Here is a 17,865-nt window from a genome sequence, read left to right on the forward strand (position 1 = left end):
TCAAAAAAACAAAAAAAGAACGTATGTCAAACTGACAAACACTCCCTAGGAATCTTAGAAAGAGCACAAGGAGCCCCTTATCCAAAGGCGCTTATAATAAGTTCCTAAATAGCAGAAATAACTCTGGCATAGAGTAAGTACTATACACTGACTGGTCTGTTGAACTGTCAAAAATATTTTTCATATCTAGAGAAAAAAAGAATCAGCTTATTACTATTAATTAAAAACACTACATTTTAGAAAGCAACATTTATCAATATTTTAAATATGCATATCTTCTAAACAAGAAATTCTACTTCTTGCAATTTGTCCAAGAAAAACCTCACATTAGTACAAAAAGACGTATATGCTATAGGTGAGCATGTAAACGGTAGAGGGCTATTCAAGAGAATCTATTAAAAGAAAAATGTGCACACTCTTGTCATGAAATTCCACCATGAATTCTTCTTCTTGAAAAATACATAAGCACATAAAAGACTATTTGAGGCAACATTTTTTATAGTAAAATTAGAAATAATTCAAATACCTATGAATAAAGCAAATTGTAAAATAATGTTACTTCCATGCTTTGGAAAAACAGAGCCATTTTAAAAGGTTCGCCTATATGTGTAGTGGGCTGCACAACAAAAGAGGAATGAGGGTGCACACACCACAGCACGTTGTTCAGTGAACCGGGGGCAGGACAGCGAGTTAAAACATAAGCTAGGGTTGTGTTCGAGGGTTTGTTTTCACAGAATACCTTCAGAATTTTAGAAAACTAATCATTCTTCTCTATTTTAGAGTAAGCCTTTAAATGATCCCATACAGACTTATTACAGCTTTGCTTAGACAAAAGATGGAAAAGTGATTTTTAAAAATGTAACAAATCCTAAAACAGAATAGATTGGAGATCTATTTAATTCTACCTGCTTCTAAGGTGTCCGGTTCATCAGGTCTCTGTGCAATCTGTAGGTAATAAAGCAGAGAGCCATACAAGTGTGTCCTCACTCGCTGGAACCCACCACCTAGGGAGACACAGTAAAGTAAAAACCTTTTTTCAAACTCAAGTTAAAACAAATACAAAAGCTATAATTTATAGAAAATTTCGATGAAAAAAACCTGTCTTCAAAATGAAGTCTAACAGTTTCTTCAAAATGATGTGAAGTGAAGAATCTCCAACAGAAGTGAAATCCACCACTGGGTTCTGTGCTGGAGGGGAGGTGAAAGAGCTATCAAGCATAAAAGCGTAATGGGCTTCTCCGAGTCCCGAGGCTAATGGCTGCTTCTGCTCCGTGCGCACGGCTTGGCTTAGGTGGGCGGTCAGGGTGAACACAGCACCTGCTACCACTGGCATTAACTCCTGTGCTGCCTCATCATCCAGTATCTTAAAGTAGAAAGACAAATCAGAGTGAGGACCCTGCTTTCAGCTACAGTCATTAATATATTTTATATATGCTTAGCTTTTCAACTACCATAAGAATATAAGAATAGCATTACACTGTTCCAGGAAAATAAAAGCTAATAAACAGAGAGAAACACATGTTTTTAACCAGAAGGGATTCCCTTTAGAATTCCCTGGGAGGTTTTTAATGGCAAATCACATAAATGGCCTCACCACTAGTGTCCTATTCAGTAGGTCTGGTGTAAAATTTGTCCATATGGATTTTTAAAAAACTCCCTAGATCAGTGGTCGGCAAACTCATTAGTCAACAGAGCCAAATATCAACAGTACAATGATTGAATGTCTTTTGAGAGCCACATTTTTAAAACTTAAACTATATAGGTAGGTACATTGTTATTAACTTAATTAGGGTACTCCTAAGGCTTAGGAAGAGCCACACTCAAGGGGCCAAAGAGCCACATGTGGCTCTTCCAGCCCCAGTTTGCCAACTACGGCCCTAGATAATTCTGATACACACTGTGGTTCAGAGCAACTACTAGACAGAATTAATACCTTTCTCAAAGAAAGTCTTAACATTAGTATTGCGCAATTCTACCTAATCCTAATCTAAAACTTAAAAAAAGGAGTTTGGCAAACGATCTATAATAATAAAAGCGTAATACACTAATTAGACCAGACGTCCTTCCGGATGAAGCCAGGCCTGCGAGGGAAGCCCGGGTCCTGGGTGCCTGCTGGCGGCCAGAGGGAAGCAAGCCCAGGTCCCGAGTGCCAGAGGGAAGCCAATGCTGGCAGCCGGGGGAAGGAAGGCCTGCTCTTGCACAAATTTCATGCATCGGGCCTCTAGTATGTATACAAACATTTGTTCAGCAGTCTGAAGTAATTTAGGAAGTATGTCACCTTATCATGCACATCTTGTAAAATATCACGAATGATCAGTTGTCGGTCCTCTGTCTGAATGAGGTCCTGGGGACAAGCTGTCAGTATAATTTCGACCAGCTGCCTCCATGACTCCAGCACATGCCGTTTTGCATGAAGACACTGCAACAACTTGTTTCTTGCTACCACATACTGAAGTATGGTGCTGATTTCCTAAAGCCAGAGAAATTGAATTACAAGGTTAACACATGGCAAATACAATCTTTTACCAACAGGTTCCTATTTTCTTACAGTCAGGTAATCTGAAAACATTTATAGAATATTTTGCAAACTTTCTACATGAATGCCAGTCAGCAGACAACTTTCCATGTTATATTGGTGGCCAGTATTATGAAAAACAATATATATGGCTGTGTGTGTGTATGTGGCTGTGTGTGTGTAAGGCAGGAAGCAGAGGTGGTAGAGGTGGAAATCAGCTTTTTTATAACCCCATCTTCTTTCTCCTTGTAACTCTCTACTTCAACTAAATCTGGAGCACTAGAGTTACCTAAAACCCAAGTTCAGTGGCATGTTTCCTTGTCGTCTTTTATTTCTTATTTCTTGCTTTTGCCTAGCCAACTATTTCCATGTATGTGGTTCTTCCCATCTGACCTCTTACCCACAAATCCCTGACAACAAATGACTCTCTCCTCCCTCACTGATAGGGAGCAAGTGGTCTAATATACAACACGAACAAGCTGCAAATCCTTAACTGGCCTACCAGAAAAAATGTTACTTACTCTGGCATCCAGACATTAGCTTCAGTTCGGTTCATAAAAGTTATAAAGTAAAAAAAGGAAAGATTCCATTAAAGTTAAAATTTTAAGTAATTTACTAATTGATGAACTACAAGTCCATTTATTGGGTTGTCTTCTAACTGGCAATTTAAGAAGTTAAAAATTTAAAGCGAACAGACTCAATAGGCTTACCTCCATTAGCAGAGGTCTCTGTCCTATGGCTGCCATACCCTGAAGGGCATTTACTTCAGCTACGAGAACTCTATGAAGAAGCTATGGAAGGAGGTAAAGAGAGAAAAGTAAGATTGTTTCAGACACTGGTAGAACAGTAACCCCTAGCAATTCCTATAAGCTTCCCTAGGGGGGAAACTCGCAGACACCCTTATACAATCTAACTGTGGCACCATCCGGTCTCCAGTCAGAAACATCAGGTACCCCTCACATTTGAGAGTGGCACCAAAGAGCCTACCCTGGTTATCCTCCTACTAGTGAGGTCAATACCATTTACCTGGCAGAAAGTTAAAGAGTTAAAACCACTCCATAGCAGGGGGCAGGGATGAGAAAGATAAAGATGATAAAGTTTATAAAATAATAACAATGCATGCTTGCCTAACTATTATAAATAAGAATTTAACTGATAAATTAGCTTATTTGTTTAATCCTCTATAGCTACATTATAGATCTATTCCTCAACTTTAGACCTATATTCACAAAACGCAATTTGTGACAGATGAATATAAATATACTATAAATCCAGTAACATTTTAAATAAAGTTTTTAAAGTATATATTAAAAAACCACACACTCCATAGTTATAACTGGACAGCACGACTACTAACTAAGAGAAAGGTGATGAGGAACTTTTTAAATAGGTAAAGGTAGTGTGCTCTGTTCAGTTTGATTTCCCAGCTATTTGAAAACTAAAAACCACAGTCCAATAAAACAGTATCTCTATCAGAAAACAATTGCATGATTGTATTTTTGTCTGATTTTTGTCTGATTATTCAGTCTGCACACACTTGTAAGTCATCCTCACCTTGACATTGCAGACTGTCTGTCCCCGTAAATTCTTGTGTTCACAGTTTGCTATAACTTGTTCAATCTGGACCCGATCAAAGAAATCCAATTGCAAAGGCTCAGGAATCTCCTGACTGAAGTCAATCGAGTCAAGAATACTTAAAATTTTTCGACGTACTGGAAATAATAAAAAGTAGTTCAAGTTTACTTGGGACACTGAGGAGAAGAGCAAACCACCATACTCAAATCAAAGCTAGTGAGTACTAAGTTCAAAAAGGACATCAGTCTAGAAAATGAAATCTAGAAAGTTAAATAAAACTTAATTTTATTTTTATTACATCCATTTGCAAAAATACTTTTTTCCCATCCTATCATCCTATTTATAACATATTTTGGATGACAATCCTTTATACAGCTTTTCTATACCAGTTAAGAATTTGAGGACATGGGCATAATAATTGTTTCTAGAAATGTTAAGCAATTTAATATATACCTATAAATTTATCATGAATTCAAAAGACTACCTTTTGTAGTCGTGTCAAAATGAAGGAACCCAGAGACAGACCTATTTTCATCTTCTAGTCCTCCTTCACCATCTGTTGGAGCATCAGTAACAACAGATCAGAAAAAGAACAACATACGTGTAAACTTTATTTGAAAATAACAAGCATAAAGTATTTTATTTCTAGGTCATTGTTTCTAGGTCAAAGAGCCCTTTGCAAATAGATAATTAAAATGCAAAGATGATGAGGACTTACCAACAACATTCCTCTAATTCTTTCTATCCCTCTGGGATCCACTTCACAATTGTAAAGAGGATATTCAGAACTCCACAAGAGGCAGGACCCAATCATGCCCAAGAGATGATTAGAAAAGCTTATGCTTAATTTGCAAATATAATACTTATTAAGATATGTTGGGTCTCCCAGCAAGCAAGGCTCAGTGGCTGAGCATTGACCTATGAACCAGGAGATCACATGCCCAGGATGGGGGCTCGAACCCAGAGGGGGGCATGTGGGAAGCAGCTGGTTAGTGATTCTCTCTCATCATTAATGTTTCTGTCTCTCTCTCCCTTTCCTTTCCTCTTTGAAATCAATCTATATATATAAAAGCCTAAGCAACTGGATGACCAAATGACCAGTGGACCAGTCACTATGACGCACACTGACCACCAGGGGACAGATGCTCAATGCACAAGGAGAGGGCTCCCGCCCGTCTGGATCGGGCCTGCGGGGATTGGGCCGAAATCAGCTATCCGACATTCCCCGAGGGGTCCCAGATTGCAAGAGTGCACAGGCCAGGCCGAGGGACCCCACTGGTGCACAGATGGGCCTCTAGTAAAAATATACATTTTAAAAAATATCTTGGATCCTCCTGGCTCTGTGGACAAACTCCACTGAATATTTGTGTATGTGATTAGAGCAAAATTTGGATGCTTCAAACAATAATAAAATGACAATTACGGGATGATTTTCAAATTTTGTGTTTTAAGGAAAAAAATTATGTGTTTTAAGCAAGGTGGAAAGAACTTGCTTGGCCTATAATCACATACTAAGCACAAGATTCAGATTTGTTGTCGCATTCACTCAGACCAGTCAGCAGCACAATAAAGCAATGCCAACATTCACATGTTCACCTGAGTATGGTTTCACTGGCATGTCATCCAGCAAGAGGTGTAGGAGCCTCTGGGTATGTGACCGCTGACGATTCAGAGACGTTACCCTTAGTTCTATGCAGGCAGTCTTCATCAGCCATGACATTTGGTTCAACATAGATATTTCATATTCTGGAAATTAAATACATAAGTTTAGTTTCCCAGAAAAATAATACAAGATCAGAACAGACCTAAATTCCATAACTTCTAAGATATATTCCCATGTAACATAGTTAATTTATGAAAGTTGGCAACACAATAATTTATCACTCTCTATCATTAAAAAAGAAAAAACAGATGCGACAGGAGAAAAAAATAAGGTTGTACATGTTTATAAAAGATGACCAAAAGCAAATGAAGAATAGGAGAATCCAGTTTCCATTACCAGGATAATTTCATACAAATCTACAGAATTCTGAGTCTGTCACATTTGGTATTAACATAGAACGTTATACTTTAAAAAAATTCTCAAACATATACAAATATTTTAAAAATGAAATATATTAAAAAACTATCATAGTTTGATTATTTCACAAAAATACATTTTAAAACTTAAAATTAATTTAAATTGTATAACTCTATGAGATCTCTTAAGATAATGTCCTGATAACCCAGGAAATTTGGTTTAACATAAAATTAGACTTGTGCTTTCCACCACAGCAGCCATTAAAGAACAGCAGCCACGGCTCTGCACTGCCCCATGACGTGGGCCTCAACAAGGGCCACAAGGGGACCAAGAACATGAGCCAGCCGAGGCACAGCCGCCACTGCGGACGCCTCACCAAGCCACCAAGTCTGTGTGGGACATGATCCGAGAGGTGTGGGTTTCACTCCTTATGAGCAGAGTGCCATGGAGCAGCTCCTGGTCTCCAAAAACAAGTGGGTCCTCAAGTTCATCAAGAAAAGTGTGGGGACACACATCCAAAAAGCGGATGCCAAGAAGGACTGAGCCTCCTCCCTGCTCTGTGCATAGTAAAACTTTTACAAAAAAACCCATGTAAGTAGGGTTGATGATCACTTATATAAGTTTTTGATTCCAGTATTATTTTAATATGCCTGGTTTTGAAGTCCTAAATTGTGGCAATATAAACATAAAACACACCAAACACTATTACTGCTGCTGCTGCTACTACTACTACTAATAATAATAATGGGCAACACTAGATCAATTTTTTAAAAACAGATATCATAATAGGCAAGATTAAGTTTTCATTCTAATTAAGCATAAAAGGTTTTTAAAAAGCTTCTTAAATAAACAAAATCTTAGAACTAAAAATAAGATAGATATACTTATGAAAATAAAGTGAAAAATATTTTGCCACTGGATAATTCGCAACGGTCTCTCACATCATCACTCTAAAAAGTGGTTTGGCTCAGTGAATAGAGTGCCGACCTGAGGACTGAAGGGTCCTGGGTTCGATTACGGTCAAGGGCACATGCCCAGGTTGTGGGCTCGATCCCCAGTAGGGGGCGTGCAGGAGGCAGACGATCAATGATTCTCATCATTGATGTTTTTCTCTCTCTCCCTCTCCCTTCCTCTTTGAAATCAACAAAAATATATTTTAGCCCTAACTGGTTTGGCTCAGTGGATACTAATAATGAAAATTTATTATGAAATCAGTGATTGTGATTTCCTAAAACACAAAGATGATACCTCATAAACTTTAAAACTAAACAGATCATCGTTGTGTGGCTATAATATAAATTCAAAAAATTGTTAAAAATTAATCAAAAAGAAAATTATGTAACATAGAATTCTATAAAGCATGGGTTAGCCTGGGATAATTGTGTTGGTCAGGTCAATAAACTAAGTTATAAATAGTTTCCATCATAATTAGTTTTCTATTTTTCATTTCAAGACCTAATTAGTTTCAATATATACACATGAAACAAAAACCAGATTTTTATAAAACAATTTTTACTAAAAAAAAATCTAAATTTCCAGAATTTTCTCATATAAATATTTTCTTACCCTTCAAATACAATTTTAAAATTTTATTTATTAGGAAAATGATCTGACAGGTTATTTTTTTCCAATATTAAATGTCTTAAAATGTTTTCATTGATTATTTTAGAGAGAGAGGAATGGAGAGGCATAGAGAGATAGAAACATTGATGAGAGAGGAACATCATAGATCGGCTGCCTCCTGCAATGCCCCCTACTAGTGACCGAGCCTGCAACCCGGGCATGTGCCCTGACCGGGAATCAAACTGTGACCTCCTGGTTCATAGGTCGATGCTCAACCACTGAACCACTCCAGCTGGGCTGACAGACTATTTTTTAAAATAATTGTGTGCTAGCAGTTAAAACATTGATCTTAGCACAAATTACAAAAGCAACCCAAAGTAACAAGCAAGTAGCAAAAAGGACACAGAATTCCACAACTGTAACTACAACCCCAAAATGTTACATAAGTAAAACCACTCAACATGGACTTTGCAAATTTAAGGAAAAATAATGTCCTACCTTTGTTAGAAAAAGGTAAATGTTGCAACTGAGAAAATAAGAAATCCTGGCTGGTTCTCAAGTATCTCATAGTAGGACCAGATGTATCAGAGCATGCACATAACTGATATATCACCTTAAAAATGAAAATAAGAGAATCCCCAAGTCAGTGTTTTGTTTTTGTTATACTTCTTAAGATAAAATGTAAGCTTAGATCAAGTGGAAACTAAGATCCGTCAACAACTCAAGCAAAATGGATAAACACAAGCATAAAACTTGGAAGCTCAGAGTTATAAGCAGTCTTTAGCACCTTAACTAAAAACGATACATTAAGATACAATTGAGTGATGAAGACATTACTATAGGACTAATCTTGAAATCACTCTAAATATACTTATTAATACATATAGGTAATTAACAATTTTTAGTATTTTAACTATTAATAGTAGCAAATTACTTGGAAGTAACTTCTGAAAACCATAGTTATTTTATCCCAACCTCCTAGGAAGATAATAAATTTACCAGAATTGAAGCAATGGAAGAATTACAAAGATCTACAGATTCAACAAAATAGCAAATATAAACTCTAAATAAAAATTTAACAGAAAATAATTGAGTAAGGAATAAATGCTTTTATATCAAATATAAGAAAAAGTGAGTAGCTATAAAACATATAAAGATCTCCATTAAAAATATGAATATCATCAAGAGATCCAAATAGATAAAATGGCAAAAAACATTTTGCATGAGAAAAAAATAAAAATAGCCAGTAACTGAAGAAAAATGTTCACCCTTTTCAGTAATTTGAAAACAGTAAGGCAATAATAAGATAGGCCTCTACTGAAAATCAGCAACACTTTTAAATGCAAAAAGCAAATCCCAGTATTTGGCAAAATGGTAGTGAAGACTTTCATTCATGAATAATTCATTTTATAAATATTTATTAAATGCTTTCTGTAGCCCTAACCGGTTTGGCTCAGTGGATGGAGCGTCGGCCTGTGGACTCAAGGGTCCCAGGTTCGATTCCAGTCAAGGGCATGTACCTTGGTTGCAGGCACATCCCTAGTTAGGGGGTGTGCAGGAGGCGGCTGATCGATGTTTCTCTTTCATCGATGTTTCTAACTCTCTATCCCTCTCCCTTCCTCTCTGTAAAAAATCAATAAAATATTTAAAATAAAATAAAATAAAATAAATGCTTTCTGTATACCAGGCACCATTTAAGAACCATAATTGTTATGATTACTTCAGAATTAAAATCTGAAGTCATAAAACTATTCATGTTCTTTGACCCAACACAGTCTATCCTCATTATTTGCAGTCTGCACTTGCAAATTCATCTACATGCAAAAATTTATTTGTAACTCCAAAACCAATACTCGCATGCTTTTGCGGTCATTCATGGAAAAGCATCAAGCAGCAAAAAACTTGAGTCGCCTAGTTTCCATGCTCTCAGCTGAGACTGAACAGAGCAATGCTCTGCCTTCTCATTTCAGTTCTCATGCTATGAACAAGTGTCCTTCCCCTAGTACTCTGTTTTGTGCGTTTAGTTAGTGATTTTCCTGGTAAAATGGCCCCTAAGCATAGTGCTGGAGTGCTGTGTGGTGTTCCTAAGGGCAAAAAGGCTGTGCTGTGCCTTATAGAGAAGTTACAGGTACTGGGTAAGCTTCCTTCAGGCATGAGTTGTAGTGCTGCTGGCCAGGAGTTCAATGTTAATGAGTTAACAGTAAGTGCATATGGAAGTGTACATGTAAACAGAAACACACATAAAACAAAGTTATTCATCGGTTGACAAAAATGTTGAGACCAGGAGCTTGCAAGATTCTGACCCTGTTTTCCCTAGGAGCAATGGTTCAATATTAGCCAAATCAGTGTTCACTGTAAATACACAAAACAAATTGATAGTTGACTATAAATCCATATCTAGAAATATATTCGTAATAATACAAAGCAGAGGAAAAAACACTGTAAACAACCAAAATGTGATTTACATCGTAGCTGCATAGTAAGTTTATACACCAAGAGAATAATAGTATGTGTACACAAGGAAAAAGAAAGGAACACAAGGTAAAAAAAAATCCTGTTGAACATGTATTCTTGTTTTTCAAACAGCCTTGACATTGTTTTAATGCTCTATAAACAAATGAAAATTTGATAAGCTAATTTGAACTTCTCACACAAAACAAAAACCAGCTATTTGTATTAAATGGCCAGTTAAGAAGATATAGGAACAGATCCTTAAAGATGTGGGAGAGGTAATACTATTACAGGGAGAAGGACACGAAAAGTGAGTCCTCACAGCAAGGCCAGGTAGGAAAAATCTCCATCCTTAAAAAGAACAGAGCAGCCACCTGGTTTTCGCCAACAGCTACTCCTGGGTTTCAGCTGCCCGCATCCCCAAGGTTCTCTGAACCAGCTTCCAAATGCACCAGCAAGTCAAAATGCCGTACCCGCCCCCCAAGCTAAGCTGTTCAACCCCAGTAACCACTAAGTATTCTTTGGGAGGCAAGTGAATTGTTTAAATTATCTTAGAATTGTTTGCAGATATTGCACCCAAAACTGCAGAAAATTTTCAGGCATTGTGTACAGAAGAAAAAGGCATTGGCCTCACCACTGGGAAACCTCTCTGTTTCAACGGATGCCCATTTCATCGAATTATTAAGAAATTTATGGCCGAAACCGGTTTGGCTCAGTGGATAGAGCGTCGGCCTGCGGACTGAAAGGTCCCAGGTTTGATTCCGGTCAAGGGCATGTACCTGGGTTGCGGGCACATCCCCAGTAGGAGATGTGCAGGAGGCGGCTGATCGATGTTTCTCTCTCATCGATGTTTCTAACTCTCTATCTCTCTCCCTTCCTCTCTGTAAAAAATCAATAAAATATATTTTAAAAAAATAAATAAATAAATAAATAAATAAATTTATGATTCAGAGTGGAAACCTCTCAAATCAGAATGGGACAAGTGGAAAAAGTATTTAGGGTGAAAATTTTGTAGATAAAAATTTATATTATAAGCATGGCAAATTCAGGCTGCAGCACAAATGGTTCTCAGCTCTTTATCACAACAGTTCCAACTCCTCATTTAAATGGGAAGCATGGTATTTAGCCAAGTAATTAAAGGAATGGGTGTGGCAACAATTCTGGAAAATGTAGAAATGAAAAGTGAAAAACCTGCCAAATTGTGCATTATTGCAGAATGCAGAAAATTGAAGGAAGAAGATGACTGGGGAACATTCCCAAAAGATGGCTCTGGTGACAGTCATTCAGATTTCCCCAAGGATGCAGGTATAGATTTAAAAGACGTAGATAAAATATCATTAATAACAGAAGACTTAAAAAAAAAAACTGGGACAATATACAGGTGATGTATTATAAAATTGTACACCTGAAACCTATCTACACTAATAAAAGACAAATATGCTAATTGACCGTACCTTCACTACACCCATCAGCCAATCAGAAGAGTATGCAAATTAACCCAACAAAGATGGCCCTTAAATTTGCATACTGCAGGTGGGGCGGGCAGCGTGAGACACTGCCCCCGGGATCCAGGCCTCGGATCCGTGACCCGGCGAGGCAGGGCTGGCGGCACCCGACACTGTCCGTGGGATCCAGTCCTCGGGATCCAGTCCTCGGATCCCTGACCCGGCGAGGCAGAGCCAGCGGCAGAGAAGGGAGAGAGCTGAGGGTAAAGTGGCAAAGGGAGGGAGCGAGGCAGCAGAGAAGGGAGCGAAGCCTGCCTCGGAGGGCTTCACTCCCTTCTATGCTTCACTCCAGTCTCAGGAAGCCCTATTCTTGCAGGAATGGGCCCGAGGAAGCCCTATTCTTACAGGAATTTTTCTGCAACGGGCCTCTAGTGTAATTATATTAACCAATGCCATCCCAATAAAGTCAATAAAGAAAGGAAAACATTAGAAATATTTGTTTCAATCCAGAACTGGGAGATAGCCATTAAAAAATATACAAAAGTTTTAAGATATGTGGAAGGTTCAAAGGCTGTTACTGAGAAAGCAGAAAGATCGAAGCTGCAACTTGTAGCTTAAACTGCATGCCGAACACTGGTGCTTGTAAACTGAAGGTATCAAATTGGCAGGGAGCAACTGACAGTTGTTTGGAAGCTCTTGAAATAGACCCATCAAATAACAAAGCTCTGTACTATAGAGCTCAAGGATTAAAAGAATACAATCAAGCATTGGCTGCTCTTAAGAAAACTCAGGAGATAGCACCAAAAGATAAGGCTATGCAGGCAGAATTGCTGCAAGTCCAACAAAAGATAAAAGCACAGAAAGAAGGGAGCGTATGCAAAAATGTTGGCTTAATAAGAAATTCAGTTTTGCTAAAATATTACATATTGATTGTATAAAAGCAATAAGAAAATATAAGGGGGTTGTCTAGTATATATGATCCCTAATGGATTGTCTTTGATACTTCAGTTCCCCATTGCTTACAGTTTAAAAATACTAATATGGGTTTGCTCTTAATAAAAGTATTACAAAGTAAAAAAATAAAAAAATAAGAAGATAGCATAGGCACAAGGCTCAGTCTCGACTTTTTCACCCAGAAAGCCTTGTATTGTTGGATGATGAAGGTATTGATAAGGCCCAAATATTTCACTTTGCTACAGATTTATTTAAACAAACAAGCTCTCTTTAGATGTTTGACTTTTAAGCATAAACCTACGGGTAAAGGAAGCACCTTTTATTAAAAATGGACCAGTTAACATGCAAATCCTGGCTCAGCAGGTCTGGAATGGGGCCTGAGCTTCTGCATGAACAAGCTCCCATGCAGTGGGTGATGCTGTTGATGCTGGACCACGTTTTGAGTAGCAACGTCACAGAACACATGTAATACACTGGCAGGCTGAGGGTATAGACATGTTTTGTTTGGCCAGTACAGTGTTTTAAAATCTGAGGATCTGGCAAACCAGGGCCTGCATTCCAACATGAAAAAGAACAGGGGGCTGAGAGCAGGGCAAGTGCTCTCAGCCTATCAACTTCTCCTCTTCCCTCCCCACCTTTATGTCTGATCTGGCTTCAGTCTCTCACTTCGCCTGCCTAACTCCCTCAGCTTACTCAGATGACTAAGCTTACCCATTGCTTCTACCTACATATGATAAATTCTACAACACTGTGCTAAACAAAATGCACATAAAGTTTATGCCCCTACTAAGGAAGAATTGATTTTGATTCAAAGGAAGACCTAGCTGTAGTACTTACAGTGAAAGGCCGTTTGGACAGCCAGAGGATAGAAGAAAATAGTAAAGAATTACAAAATAAAAAACAAAAATATCTATGTCACTAGAAGTTAATGATGCTTTTCTTAGTATGAAAATGTGAATTGGGATGCCACTTAAATTAAGAAACTAGTTACAACTTATAAAAACTAGCTCTTAAAATGCTTGTGAAATGAATAAATCAAAAATAAACACAAGTCTAAAATACAAGACAGAAGTTTTCACTGTAGTTTAAACTTAACACTAGTTTGATCTTCTACCACCTTACATATAACTATAGGGCTGCATAAGTTACATGGTTCTTAAAAAGTGCTTTCACTTACATTCTTATTTAAGCCCTTTCCAAAGATCAAAAATCTTATAGAGAAGTTTCATGGCATGCCCACGGTGTCTTAGCTATTAGGGGCAGAGACGGGAACCAGAAGTCTTCTGACCCAAATCCACTGCTCTCTTCACCAGAAAGAAGCAAAGGGAAACGCAGCATCATTGGCAGTTTCTATACCACCTGGTCAAAATCCATCTCAAAAATTCAATTTCCCCCATTTTTCAAGTGATCAACATACAGTATTTGTAGATCTATAGATCTTGGGATTTGTGTGTTATCGATTTTATCCATAAATGAAAGGCTGGTCAAACTACCAAATGAATTCATTTCAACTCAGTCTTACTGTTATACTTTCATTGCTGATATATTCAAGCATCTAGTTCAGTTTCTTCTATTAAGTGCTACTAAATGCAGCCTGCTGCATACCTGGTAGCATAGCTCAGCAAGTTGAGGAGATTCTCTCACTGCCACCGGGCCTGTCCTCCCTTCAGTTCCTTTCTCCAAGATGTTTAAGATGGCATGAAGGCACGTCCGAGGGCAACCTAACACTCCTACATGAAACCAAGAGAAAATTCAACTTGTCTTAAAATGTCTGCATTAAAGACCTGAAAATGCCTCTACAAAAGTTAGGTTCCATAAACATCTCCTCTACTATAAACAGCCTTACAAATACTGATACAAAAATTTATAAATACAAATTTTCTAAGGGTTATTAGTTTGTCCAGACTTTAAAGTCCTAAAGATTGATCCATCTCTCTACATTATTATTTCTTTCAGTGAATTATCCCATGAGCCCGACATTCAATAAATGAGTAACTGCCCTAGCCAGTCTGGCTCAGCAGTTAGACTGTTGGCCCTTGGATTGAAGGGTTGCAGGTTCAGTAATGTTCATACCTCAGTTTCAGGCTCAATCATCAGCCCCATTTGGTGTGTATGTGGGAGGCAATCAATCGATGTGTCTCTTTCACATCAATGTTTCCCTCTCTCTCTGTCTCGCCCCCTCCCTTCCACTCTCTCTAAAAATCAACAAAAAATAACCTCAGGTGAGGATTAACAAAAATATAAAAATAAAAATGACTAACTTAGCTACATAAATATGAAAAGCAATAAATGCCTATGTATCTTATAGCTCTACCTGGGTCTTGTAGGTTTGTGGTACTGACAGGTTTCTTCAATTCAAAGCCCAATAGGTAGAGAGCAAGACTGGGTGGATTGCGCTCCAGCGAGGTGATGAGAAGATTCAAGATATGGATTCTTGTTTCATGACGGATTCCAGCTAATTTCTTTTCAAATTCTGATCCTTAATGTAAAAATCACAAAACAAAATTATAAAACAATAAAAAGTGAACATTAAGTCAAATTTAAAACCATAAAACTTTTTTCCAAACCTCCATGTTTTCTTTGGTTGCAGTTCACCTGGTTAGCCATCACACTGATTTCAGATTTGTTAAGAAGTTTCCCAAAAGCCTTATACATTTATGCTAGCAAATTCTCTCAGTTCTCTTTTATCATCACTAGACAGATAACCAACAGTTTCCTTTATAGGAAGTGTTTATATAAAATAAAGAGTATACATTTTAATCTAGGACTTACCCTCTTCTAGACGCATAAATTCGTCTGTATCTTCACTATCCAAACACTCCACAAATCCAGCCATCAGCTTCTGACTTATACTCTGAAGTCATATGAAGATAAAAGAAATTATAAAGTTTCTAAATATTAGAGAAACTATAATAAACATGATATATATTTATAAACATTTGTATATAAAGAAAGGCAAATCTGTACCAAGTATTGAGATTTTAGTTACATTTTTAATTAATAGAAAACTCAGTTCCTTAAATTGCCATGAGTTAGCTCTCTATAAAAATAATTAAAGAAACAAAATTTTTAAGTTTACTGGGATTTTAAAAACCTTTATCATTGAAAATATTACATATGCCCCCCTTTATCCCCCATTGGCCTCTTCTAGCCCACCCCCACCCCAACCCAGACCTTCACCACTCTACTGTCTCTGTCCATGGGTTATGCATATATGCATACAAGTTCATTGGTTGATCTCTTCCCACCCAGTGACTCTCCCCTGCCATCCCTAATTTTCTTTCTCAAAGAATAAAACTAGTTTTTAAAAAATATATCATTAAATTGTTGTTTTATGACCTCTTCATTACATACTAAATTCTACGGAATTTAACTAACGTATAAAATAAAATTCTCATCTTACATCTAAAATTATCATCTTTAGAAATCTACTACTTTCACTAGCTTTATATTTCTGGGCTGAGAGATTAGATACTACTCAATCTCCATAGGAAATTTAGCAGGATGTTAAAAGTAATATCAAATGAAGTGACACAAATGCGGATCATCAGAAATCCATAGAAGTAGACAACTCACAACAGTGAGACACACTCAGCAGTGCAGAGGCTCACTCAGAGTACAGTTGACAGAGGGTGAGACGATAGATGCAAGAAACAAACAGAAGCTGCACTTACAACCTAATTACTGTAAGGAGCTCAGAGTAGCAACAGTCTCATTAGACATTACAATTACATACTATGTATAGATAGTATAATCAATTCTACAGCCTATGTAATATCACTGTGGTATTTGTTAATTTCTTCAAATATAAAGCACAGCTCTTTATACAAGTAGGTTTTCACCCAGCATACATAAGTACACTTATTCTTGGAGAATTTTCTCACAAACAATACAATTCCTCCATAGACATTGTGACTTCCGTATGAACTCAGATGCACCAAAAATTAACAACAACAACAAAATCCGTTACCTGGTCTTGTGTGAAATCTCCAACCAATTTTATCTGAATATTGGTGTTGCAAGAGATACAGCAGAGGATCTTGGCACTTTCAAAAGCCAATTCCGGATTAGTATTGCCATGATACAGGTATCTTTAAAGCAAGAAAACATTTGAGGAATAATGTAATGAGATTTGGCTTCTCATTTGTCTCAATAAAGAACATTTAGAACCAGGGCTGCTCCCACCCATATAGCACTTTGGTTAAATTAGACAACGGTTTCCCCTTCTAACCACGTTCAGCTTCTTATGGGTTGAATCGTGTTCCTCCAAAAGTCCTATGTTGATATCTAAACCCATAGTGACCTTGGAAAATAGGGTCTTTGGAGAAGTAGTCAATCAAGTTAAGATGAAGTCATCAGAAAGGGCCCTAATGACTAGTGTCCTCATAGAAAGGAGACATTTGAACATTGACACACATAGGAAAAAAGCAATGGAGAGCTGAAGGCTGAGATCAGGTGATGCTTCTACATGTTCAGGAACACCAAATAATGCCAGCAAACAACCAGAAGCTAGAATATATACAGTGAAAAGTTTGCTCCCCAGTCCTATCCTCCAAATATCCACTTCCCTTACAGGAGACATACAACATTAAGATTATATCATTTTATACTAGAATAGAACATAGAATAATTAGAAAGAAGAAAAATAAATTGTAAAGTAATTAAAATCACAGGAGACAGAGAAGGCAAGAACAAAATAAGGTGGGGAAAAAAAAAAAGGTACATTAGGGATCTGTCCAGATTTGGAAATCCCATCTGATTCATTTCATCATTTTTCTACCTACAACTATAGCTTACCTGGCAATATTCACCACATTATCAGCCTTCTTAGTTCTGGGATTGATTCCCTGCAAAAGCTGTTCTAAAGGAGAGACTATCAGAGCCAGTTGACTCTCTCTTAGAAGGTCCATAAAGAGATTTTCCTTTTGCAAAGTAAGATTGAGAAGTGCAAGGCAATGCTGTACCGATTTCTCTAAGTGTTTCTTCCCTATAAACCAAAAATGGACGTTAGAAAGTTCCACATGAATAGTAGAAACTCATAGTCAAGTCTTAGGAAAACAGATAAGGCCTGGCCAGTGTGTCTCGATTGGAGCACCGTCCGTGCACCAAAGGGTCACTGGTTTAATTCACGGTCAGGGCACATACCCAGGCTGTGGATTCAATTTCCGATCGGGGCACATAGGAGGGGCAATTGAGAGATGTTTCTCTTTCACATAGATGTTTCTTTCTCTCCCTTCCTCTCTCTCAAGTCAATAAAAACATATCCTTGGGTGAGGATTAAAATATAAGCATACACACACACACACACACACACACACACACACACACACGACAAGTTCTAG

General features: G+C 37.5%; 1 protein-coding gene across 4 annotated transcripts in view; it reads right to left on the reverse strand.

Moving 5' to 3' along the window:
* The window catches only part of NUP205 (nucleoporin 205), a 79,139-nt gene that overhangs the window by 25,712 nt on the left and 35,562 nt on the right, over positions 1-17,865 (reverse strand). For 3 of the 4 annotated variants that reach the window (XM_006088314.3, XM_023753502.1, XM_023753501.1), the window contains exons 18-30: positions 17,321-17,510; positions 16,494-16,614; positions 15,296-15,377; positions 14,838-15,002; positions 14,129-14,253; positions 8,172-8,286; positions 5,687-5,836; positions 4,575-4,646; positions 4,070-4,227; positions 3,226-3,306; positions 2,279-2,470; positions 1,099-1,363; positions 906-1,004 (exon numbers count right to left, since the gene is read on the reverse strand). In XM_006088314.3, the coding sequence (XP_006088376.1) occupies positions 906-1,004; positions 1,099-1,363; positions 2,279-2,470; positions 3,226-3,306; positions 4,070-4,227; positions 4,575-4,646; positions 5,687-5,836; positions 8,172-8,286; positions 14,129-14,253; positions 14,838-15,002; positions 15,296-15,377; positions 16,494-16,614; positions 17,321-17,510 (1,815 nt within the window). The remainder of the gene's footprint in view (positions 1-905; positions 1,005-1,098; positions 1,364-2,278; positions 2,471-3,225; positions 3,307-4,069; positions 4,228-4,574; positions 4,647-5,686; positions 5,837-8,171; positions 8,287-14,128; positions 14,254-14,837; positions 15,003-15,295; positions 15,378-16,493; positions 16,615-17,320; positions 17,511-17,865) is intronic. The other variant, XM_023753500.1, reaches the window with a different exon arrangement.

The sequence above is a fragment of the Myotis lucifugus genome, unplaced genomic scaffold (assembly GCF_000147115.1).
Source record: "Myotis lucifugus unplaced genomic scaffold, Myoluc2.0 scaffold_46, whole genome shotgun sequence".
Classification (NCBI taxonomy): Eukaryota; Metazoa; Chordata; class Mammalia; order Chiroptera; family Vespertilionidae; genus Myotis; species Myotis lucifugus.